Source organism: Chrysoperla carnea, chromosome 2, assembly GCF_905475395.1.
Source record: "Chrysoperla carnea chromosome 2, inChrCarn1.1, whole genome shotgun sequence".
NCBI classification, from domain to species: Eukaryota; Metazoa; Arthropoda; class Insecta; order Neuroptera; family Chrysopidae; genus Chrysoperla; species Chrysoperla carnea.
In genome coordinates this window covers 70,184,929-70,195,920 of record NC_058338.1, presented here as the reverse complement: position 1 = coordinate 70,195,920, position 10,992 = coordinate 70,184,929, and the positions used below count along the sequence as shown (strand labels likewise).

General features: G+C 30.6%; 1 protein-coding gene across 1 annotated transcript; it reads left to right on the top strand.

The window, feature by feature from the left end:
* Positions 1 to 323: 323 nt before the first annotated feature.
* On the top strand, positions 324 to 10,379 carry LOC123292885 (fatty acyl-CoA reductase 1-like). The gene is made up of 10 exons (XM_044873599.1): positions 324 to 638; positions 1,135 to 1,383; positions 1,921 to 2,066; positions 2,406 to 2,515; positions 3,265 to 3,478; positions 4,558 to 4,785; positions 4,851 to 4,989; positions 5,862 to 5,989; positions 6,056 to 6,144; positions 10,252 to 10,379. The coding sequence occupies exons 1-10, from the start codon at positions 324 to 326 to the stop codon at positions 10,377 to 10,379; spliced, it is 1,746 nt and encodes a 581-aa protein (XP_044729534.1).
* Positions 10,380 to 10,992: the final 613 nt, after the last annotated feature.

Genomic DNA, 10,992 nt, shown 5'->3' with positions numbered 1-10,992 from the left:
AATTTCATACCAATCTCGTCCAATAATATTTAGGAAGTCAAACAAGTCAAATCTCGAGGAAAAAACTAACTAAACTTCAAATTCTAACTAAAACTCCATTCCAAAAAAAAATTTCTAAGGAAAAAATATGCAAAATGAAAACAAAAGATCTCGTAGAATCATTTGCAAAAATTTTAATTAACATTTTTATTACATGCATTCAATGCGTAGGTATTACCTAATTAATTTATTGTTATCATTAAAATTATTTGTTCTTAATTAATTCCTAAGTTTAACTAATCGCATTGTCCAAGTTACAAATAAACGTTATATTTTTTATAAAAATGGATTTTACTGATGAAAGATATTTCCAAATAGAAAAATTAGCTGAAAAAATATCAGATGAAGATTCGAAAAGACGACAACATATAGAAATTAATTATGAACTACCGAAATTATCGGATAAAAACTTACCAACAATAAAAGAGTTTTATAAGAATCAAAATGTGTTTATAACTGGAGGTAATGGATTTATGGGAAAAGTGCTTATTGAAAAATTACTTCGTAGCTGTCCTGATATCAACAAAATTTATTTATTACTACGACAAAAGAAAGGAATTACACCAGAGAAACGATTAAATGATATGTTAGAATCTCCTGTAAGTATTTATAATTAGCTATCGTTTCAGCTTCTAGCTCTCAATTGTTGCAACAACAAGAAAATTCAGCACAGATTTGTTGCTGTTACACCATCTCGTTGAAATATGGCCGATATACAAAAAAGTAATTTGATGTGTTCTCCTAGAGGTACACATCAAAACATAAAATTTCGCACTGTTCAAGAATCCCGGGTTAAATTAGAGTAAATGTTAAGAAAATTTCAAATTTACTTAGAGATTAATGTCTTTACTAAATTTGTCATTTAAAATCCAACAATAGGTCATTTTGAAATCGAAAATTTTTGGAAGCCAATGGGAGTCACACTTGGAAGTCCATGTTTTTAATACTACTAGTACCTAAAGATTCAAGTCTAAAATTATTTTATAATAACGGTTTATTGTCGCACAGTTATTTATTAATTCAACTATATAAGGTTTTTTCCAGTCCTTCGATAATTCGAAACAAGTTTGTATTTTAGTATCCTCATTATTTCAGATCTTTGATCGTTTGAAAAATGAAAATCTCAACAGTGTATCAAAACTAATAATTATTCATGGAGATTGTGAACAGACCAATATAGGGATGTCGAATAAGGATATTGAAATATTAAAAGAAAACGTAAACATTATATTCCATGCAGCTGCATCCGTGCGTTTTGATGATCCTTTAAAAAAAGCTGTGCTAATGAATACTAGGTCAGCCAGAGATTTAATTTCAATTGCTAAACAAATGAAACATTTAAAGGTAACGTTTTGGTTTAAATTATTGTATTGAATTTCATGTTATTTTTCTGACAAACACGAAACCATTAGAGTCCATCTGATGTATTATAAGAAACTTGATTACATTGGACAGGTCTTTTATCCTGGGAGGTCAATTAGTGGCGGATTTATACTTTTGCCGTCACTAAGCTATTCAATTTTAATAAGTATATTATGACTTTTAACTTGGTTTGTAGTTAATCAAACAAAAAAAAACGAGAGGTGTCGTGGGACACAAAGCGAGCTGTTACCCATAATAGTTTAAAACGGTCCACCCTGAACCATGTATATACCCTCAGTTTGGATTACACTAACATCAAGGATGAACTATATCTGCCTCCAAAAGGAGACATTTTGGAATATTTCTCTTATTTTTACCAACATGATGGGGTAACAATGAAAATTTCTTGATATCAAATTTTTTTTGAACTATTTTAATGATTGAAGTTTAAATATTAAGCAAAGTATTTTACATTTACGATTAAGTAAATAATATTTCAAACATATTTTAACTGTTCAGGTATTTGTCCACCTTTCTACAGCATATTGTAATATAGACAAACAAATTATTCACGAAAAAGTTTATCCACAACAAGCAAATTGGAAACATATAATTCACATGGCAGAAACATTTGATGATGAAACAATCAAATTACTCACAGCCAAGTATGTTTATTAGTATTTTTTTAATTTAATATTCCTGATTTCTGGATTAATTAAGCCGAGGTACTTAGCAATGCATTGAAAATATTATGAAAATTAACTATGTCGAAACTCTGGCTATTTATAGAAGCATTCAAATGTTGATTTAAAAACTATAACGTGGCTCCCGCAAAGGAAAGCAAGTTTTTAAAATCCTTCAAGGATGTTCGCCTACAAGACTCGTCAATATACTTCTAGTCGATTCTTCAAAAATGAACTCCACAAAAAATCAACCTTACTGGCTTAGCCACTTTACTTTACCAGCTTACCCCTAGAAGTAAAAATGATAATAATAATTTTTAGAATTTTAAATGATTTTCCAAATACGTACACCTTTACAAAATCACTTGCAGAGAATGTAATAAATGATGAATGTGAAAATATACCAACTGTAATATACCGACCATCGATTGGTAAGTAATAAAAAATTATTTTTTTAGTTTGTAGGATAGCCAGGGAAGAGGACTACATGAACCGATTTTTTGGCAGTTCAATCTTCTCACTACTTACTGGATCGTATGTACATGAAAGTATTAGACTAGACATTCATACTTTACAACTTCATTTATTTCTCATTCTCAAAGTCTAAATACAAGAATCATGATTCTAGATCAAGTCTAAATATGGAAGATTTTTCGTTCTTCTTCTTGCTTTTGGTTTTTACCACACGCACACATATTGAGATTGTGCGGACCTGGTGTTTCATATTTCTTATTGATCTTCTAGATCAATTGGATCCGTCGTTACCATATCGAACCATTACTTTGGTTATGCTAACAACTCTCAGATTCAGGGCAAGACTCCATCGTATTTTGGTTGTGTTATTTATTCATCTCAATTCGCCTTCATACTAGCCCTTACAATACTAAAAGATACGGAATTTGAAATATATATTTAGTCTGTGATCGTTTTGGCCTTTAACTTCATGACTTGCAAGCAATAGCTTGTTAAATAATTTCTTTTAATATGCAAATACCAAATTTCTCAACAGTTTTTTGGCCTTTAAGATACTTACATAAAAAATAATAAATAAATGATTTATTTTATTGCTAAAAGATGAATATTTATAATAACGAACACAGTCTTTATTTCTTGTGTGAAATTTAATAAAAAAAAAAAGGGAAAATTCTCTCTTCTTAAATTAAACATTTATTTTCTGTAGTTTTTTCTAGTGAAAAAGAACCAATACCTGGCTGGTTAGATAACTTAAATGGACCCTTAGGTTTCTACTTGGCCTTTGGAACTGGTTTGTTACATGTGTGTTATGCAGATGAAAACGTAGCGCCCGATCATGTACCCGTGGACCATGCTATTGCTAACATGATAGTTGCATCATGGTACCAAGCGAACAACACTATTAGCAATATTAAAAGAAGGTACAGTTAAGTCACATCGCCGTTAGGAAGGCCTCATATTTTTACGCTCAACTCGCACGCAATGATGCGAATCGATTAGTTAAATGTTATAAAAAAAGGCAAAAATCAGAAATCTCAAAACAATCGAATTTTTAATTCAAATACCAGATTTTGCTATGCGCAAAGGCTCAAAGGTCACACTGGACTCTTGAACTTCCTAAAACGAGCTGGCAGAACAAATGAATGTAAACCTGGTATGGGTACCTGGACACAGGGACACAGGGAGCTTGAAAGAAATGACACAATGTTGCCAGGTATAAGCATCAATAGATATCCGGGAGTTCCATTTGCGAACTGCAAGTTACAGCTCAAAGGAGATACCTAAGAAAGACCAATCTTGGATGGAGGGAGGACCGTTTTTGTGGTACTACAAGACAGATATGTAACCATATTGTAGCTGTTCCGTAAAATCTAATATCACTTCCAAGGGCCTCTATTAGCAAAACTATTGTGGCTAATGCAGCACACTGGCTCATTGGCAGACACGCTGACCGCCTGGACCTGACTACCTGATGCCTCGTCTTCTTTGTCACTGCTCAGCTAAGTCCACAAAGAGGTGGACTCATTTGAGCCAGTCTTTCTTTGACGACCCATCCGACGTAAAGTCCGTTCACGTCAATGCACTCCTGCTGTTCCTAAACAGCTCCAAATAGAGTAATGGCCAGGGATGGGCCAACTCTTTTCGGTATCACAACGGACTCTATGATCTAAGTGTGTCTCACTCCAAGACAGCCACTCTAACCTGACCTAACCTATCCGCAAAGAAACAATTGTAATGCGATCGATATACAGAGAACAAACTGGAGTGTATTAAAATATTGTAAATCTGCCAACTTTTGGCTCTTAAACCATATGTATCAATAGTCAATAATAATGTGGTCAATGGCAGTTCGGTAGCACACCGTTTTGGATCTGTATCAAACTTCACAATCAAAAAATAATTTTGATGTTAACATAAATTTTTTTAAATCCTTTAAGATGTCATTGACATACCGTTGATGAAGAAAATAATTCCATTGATCTATTTTTATATTTTTTAGCTTAGTTATCAACGCTTGTACATCAAACGTAGCACTAATTACATACCGTTATATGAAATTCTGCTCAAAGAAATTATTTGAATTATATCCATTTTATCGAAGAATTTGGTATCCATTTATTCTTCTCATCACAAATAAACTTGTATTTGACATTGCTTTTCTTTTTCTACAAATAATCCCTAGTATTTTTAAACAAATTATGGTCAATCTATCAGGTCAAAAGTTCCCGTAAGTAAAATTAAACACTTGCTATTCCGTTGTAAGTTTTTTTTGTCATTCTGTTTAATTTTTAGAGTACTTAAAATGTGTAGAAAAATATATATTGCAAATGTGGCTTTAAAACCGTTCATGACAAATCAATGGTCATTTTTGAATGGTAATTATTTGTCATTGAACAAAGTAGTGAAATGTGATGACAAAAACGATTTCTGTGTAAGTTATGACATTTCATCCATCATAATATTTCATCCATTATATACATCTTCCAAAATAAACATTTCAAATAACAAAAACTCCAACCCAGCTGGAATTTCCTAAAGAGATTGGATACACTTGGAGAAATAAAGTGCCATTAGTCCTTATCGATACCAAGGAGGCTAAAAAAGTTATTCAAGGTCAAAGAGCAAAATTTTCGGTTTTTGGATCTTTCTAGAAATCGTTTATCCAAAAATTCAACTCAGACAAAAATTGTAAATCATTATATTATTTAGAAAAAGTCGAAGGTGTTAAATTCTACAAAAAGTTTAATACTGTTAAGGGGATTGAAAAACGAAATTCATTCGCCCTTTTCGAAAACTGCAAACGCTTCTTACTTTTTTTTATGTATTACCTTGTAGATTATCAATGATTTTCTTTTGACGTACATTTTCGGCACTTGAGCCAGAAATAAAAGACACAAAGAAATTCTCCAAGAGGCAGAGCAAGTTATGTCCATACATGATTTATCATTAATATTCATAACAGGCGGGACGAGTCAAAATTCTTTTTTATTGTGTCTGGTTTCAATCAGTTCAAGATTTTCTTGAAAACACAATCAAAAAATTTTTTTGTCATAAGTAAAAATAATTATTATTATATCTGGTCGATGAATATACAGGTTTATTCAAAGAGGTATTGCTACTTATTTGTGAAATTTATATATTTAATGCCATTATCACCAACGTTTGTTAATCAAACATAGCACTTCATTGATTGATTGATATATCTAAACAAGAATACCTACTCAATAGCATAGAGATTGCCACTTATATGCAATTAACTATCTTTGTTTAACGTACATGTTTCTAAAGTTATTTTATTTTTAGGTAGACGTTCGGAAATCCGATAAATTTTCTGTTTTAGCTTATGGTCTATACGGATTGAAGAAATATATGTTAAAAGAAAATATTGATGATAAAAATGCTCTTTTGAAAGCTCAAGCTTTGTATAAAAAGTAAAATTGGAACTTATTAATTTTAACAAATTCTCAAAATGTTAACTTTTTAATTTCAACTTTCAGATTTAGTATGGCTCATCGCATGGTGATTCTTTTATTTTGGATTATTTTCCTATTTGTGTTTTATAAAAGTTTTCTTTTAAAAAACTTAAAAGCAGTAGATTTCAATTTTAATAACTTTTGATCGTTTATGGATTATTAATATTCTATATTCCTACAAATATGATTTTGAGTAAACAATCTGATTATTATATGTGGACTAATATATTTATTTTAATTTGTAAAACAATACAACATTAAGGAACAATATAAACCAGTTGAAAAACAGTTTTCAATCTTTTTTTCTTTGAAGATATTTACCCCAAAAATGAGTTGCGATCAATGAATGAAATTCCTTCAACAAAAATTCCAACCCAATTCGATATGAACTCCAATTCCAATGATATTAATTCAAAAATAAATGTGTTTAATAAACGGCGTATGGTTTAATACCAACCTTAAGTAGGGATAATGACAATGGGTTTTTAAAAACTGAATCTAAATTAACATAGATTTTTGTTTTTATAATAAATATACTATGCCGTAAATATTTAAATCCATATCCGTACCTCGATTGGTTTCAGTTTTCTTTATCCTCGATATTAATACAGTGAATAACCCAGGAAAAAGTGCCGATAGTGGAAAAGTTGGGAAACAGCACCAATTTTAATGAAACTTTATGTAACGTGTTTATATGTTCCCAAGGAATATACAGCCAACTTAAACAAGTTATAGGAGGGCATAAGGCTCTAGCGGGGGAGTATGTTTCCCAAAATTTGTTTAATGCTTTTTTGCCTTAAAATTATTTCCTAGTAGGTATTTTGGTCGTTGGAAACGAATCCGATATCATAGTGCAAGGATTCTGTCGCTTATTCCGAAAATCTTTCCATTTTTGACTGGAAATTCCATTTTTGGTACAAAAACGGCCAATTAATTATTTATCGTCCAAACTGTGATCTAGGGGCTATTTTTGTTTTCTATTACGAAAATCAGATGTCAGATTACACGGATTATAAGACGTCTTCCAAAAATTGTGCCAATCTCACAATTCACATTGTGTGGGTGTTTTCCTAGAGCACGATTTGGACGATAAATACTTATTTTGCCTTAGTTTGACCGACTACGTGATAGAACTCGTGTAATCTGATATCATATTCGTGATCAGCGACAAAAAATATTCACGAGTTGACAATTTTAAGTCAGAATAAGCCTTTAAAAAAAATGGGATACATATGCATCCCCTATAATTAATTTGGCAGTTAGCTGCTTGTTTCCTGGAGTCTTAATAAGCACGTTACAAAAAGTTTCATTAAAATCGGTGCTGGCCCCCCAATCTGTAATCAATAATAATAATCAATTTTGATTAAATATTTATACATATTTCCTTCGCAAAATAGCGATTTGAATAATAAAAAAATTATTCTTTAAATCGCGATGGCTATTTTTAGAAGGAAATGTATATAAATAAATTTTTTTTTAAATCGCTATTTTAAGAAGGAAGGATACGTGTATGAAATCAAAAAACAGGAATATAGATCCATTTTTGGGCTAAATACCAGACTAATACCTTATAATACAGCTCCGGTATCCATAATAGTTTTATTAAGTTATCCAATTATATTGCATTTGCAACGAAAATAACGAAACGTCTAAAAATGTTAGACTGTTAAAATATTTTACTGAAATTATTTTACAATTTGAAAACGCTATGCCAAACTTGAAGAGCCGCTCCTGATTACACCGCCACATTAATAATAATCAGAAAGCTGTAATATCCGTGAGAATTTTCAACGAGTAATGAGTAAACAATAGCCATTCTATTTTTATTATAATAATAAAAAAGCCGTCAAAAACAATCATTTACAAATGATTAATTTAATATATGTTTGACCCTTAATACCCACAGACACGTGGAATTGTTGTTATTTGTTGCCATTAAAAAATTACCTAGTTCAGGCCCCTTATTAGGAAAAAAACTTTCTTGAGATACATACACACTTCCTGGCCATGGAGAATGGGTTCGAAATGTTATCAAAAACAAAAATAAAAAAGAGCACAAAAATTTGCCCCAAAACGTAATTTTTTGCCGGATTTGAAAAATTTCGAAAAAAAAGACGTTTTTTGGGAAAACTAAGGATTTTCGCTGATAACAATGAATGGAAAAGTTGAAGATAATTCAAAAATTTGTATTTTGAGAAACCCAAGATTAGACCCTGTATCTTTATCCGTTCTCTAGTTGAAACAATTGAAGTTTTGAAATAGACAAATTTTTTTCTATAAATAATATAATTTTTCTCTTATAGTATGAATAGGTAGCATTTTTATGTACTATTTATGATATTTTGTACGAATTTGTTTTAATAGTAGAAACAGAATTATACCTGTGAAAATTGACGGACCGCCCCTGACAATTAAGTGGGTTAACGACCAAATGAACCCCCTCAGGTCGATGTATGACTAAATATTTACAAAATATCAAATTTTTATATTACCTATACTAACCTGGCAGTAATTGCAGTAGTATCATTTGGGGCCAAAAGCCTCCGTGGTCACGAAAAACGAAAAGTAAGGGACTACATATCATAGTCGATTATGATAGGAATCATTTTCTGTCAAAAAATCTACCACAATTCTAAAACACAAATGGTTCGATAATTAAAAATGTAAATCAAAACTTTTTTCTGAGAATCCTAATATGCCTAGGCTAATGAAATACATTTAAAATTGTCTGTAGGTGTATTTTTCTAATGAAATTATTTACTAAATAAGTTTTTTTAATGGCCAAAATTAAACTTAGTTTATAAATAAATATAAATACATTTATTAATATTCGATTGTTAGCCAATCAAACATGGACTTTACTGATGAAAGATATTTCCTAATAGAAAAATTAGCTGAAAAATTCTATGAAGAAGAATTGAAAAGGCATTCGCACATAGAAATAAATTATGAGCTACCAAAATTATCGGACAAAAACTTACCAACAATAAAAGAGTTTTATAAGAATCAAAATGTATTTAAAACTGGAGGTAATGGATTTATGGGCAAAGTGCTTATTGGAAAATTACTTCGCAGCTGTCCTGATATCAACAAAATTTATTTATTGCTACGACAAAAGAAAGGAATTTACCAGAAAAACGATTAAATGATATGTTAGAAAATCCTGTAAGTAACACAAATAGACATGTCAAAATTTTTTGAAACAACACAAAAAAATAACAACCTAATACTTACCAAGTATAAGATAGGAAGAAAAAAATTTCTTAATTCAACACTTTTAATCCCCGAACCAAAAAAGGGCGTGTTATAAGTTTGACCGCTATGTGTGTGTGTCTGCCTGTGTGTCTGTGCGTATGTCTGTGGCATCGTACCCTCTAAACGGATGAACCAATTTGGATTTTTTTGTTTCGCTTAAAAGGTAATTTAATGGGGGGTGTTTCTAACTTTGTTTCAAGTGCGAGTCTAGGGTTCCGTAACCGAAAATTTTGTCGGGGGTTTTTTAACTTTTGTAAATTTTACTGGTTTCGTATATAATCTTCAAAACAAGTAATTTTGAAGTTTTTAATCGGGGGTTATCTTTTGAACGGGCATTTTTTCAAAAAAGATGTTTTTTTAATATAAAAAGAAGTTCGAGTATTTGTATGATAATTTTTTCAGGTCTTTGATCGTTTGAAAAATGAAAACCCAAACAGTATAACAAAATTGATGATTATTATCGGGGATTGTCTAGAACCAAATTTAGGGATGTCACCAGTTGATATAGAAATATTAAAAGAAAATGTGAACATTATGTTTTGATGATCCATTAAAGAGAGCATTGCTAATGAATGTCAGATCGTCAAGAGATCTAATTTCAATTGCTTAACAGATGAAATATCTTAAGGTAAATATATTATATAATGTTAAAATTTTCCATATGAAATTTTTTAGGAATTGGCATTTTTCTAATTTTTTTAATAGTTTTTTTAATTTGAATCTAAATTGAATGAAATTTGAATTTAAATTGAATATTATATTCTCATTCCAAGATCTTATTATTTTATGGACACAATTATTAAATTTCTTTAAGTAATTTTTACGTTACGTTATTTCTTATCTACTCACAAACACAACAAGAACTCACAAATTATAATATAAATTAATAAAAATATCCCTCTACAGATCACCCCTATTTCTATTGTATTCTAACTTATTTTAGATTTTTTTCCATCTTTTTACAGCATATTGTAATCTTTATAAACAAATCATTTATGAAAAAGTTTATCCACAACAAGCAAATTGGAAACATTTAATTCAAATTGCAGAAACATTTGATGATGAAACAATCAAATTACTCACAGCCAAGTAAGGTTTCAGTGATGATATTTTCTTTAACAAATGTGGGGCCCCAGGGACCCAGTGGTCATTCCTCCACGACTTAATTAATGAAATCTTGTTACCCTAATCGATTGACACTTTTTACAGGCTTCTGTGTATTGTGTAGACTCGGAAAACCAATTCGGAAAATCGGGACTCAGCGTTTTAGAACCTTTAATTCACTCAAGCCGTAAAGAAGATCGACATATTTCCCATTTGCTAATAGCCACTCTCATTTATTGGAAATTTTTTTTTTTTTAATTGTTAGATTCTATTAGAACTGGGCCAAATTTATACACATTTGCATGCAATGATGCATTAATTCTAAATAAAAAAGAATTTTAATGAAAATTCTTCTTCGATAAGCTTCATTTTACTCTGTCGTTTTTAATTTTGCTTAAAAAAATATAAAGGATGCATAATATGGGATCAGACTAAATTTTTTTATCACTTCAGGTGAAGAATTCTCACTTCACGAATAGAAAAGTAAAGTTGGTTTAAAAATCTTTACTAGTATGCAAGATTTGGACGTTTAAAAGTCCCAATTAAACAAAGAGGAAGATATCCGCTAGTGACGTCATACGTGGGTATCGCCAAAGAGATTA

Coding starts and splice junctions, on each gene's coding strand:
- LOC123292885 (XM_044873599.1), top strand. CDS start 324: ATGGATTTTACTGATGAAAGATATTTCCAAATAGAAAAATTAGCTGAA. Junction 2,067..2,405: donor ATCAAATTACTCACAGCCAA/GTATGTTTATTA, acceptor AATAATTTTTAG/AATTTTAAATGATTTTCCAA. Junction 6,145..10,251: donor TTTTCTTTTAAAAAACTTAA/AAGCAGTAGATT, acceptor ATCTTTTTACAG/CATATTGTAATCTTTATAAA.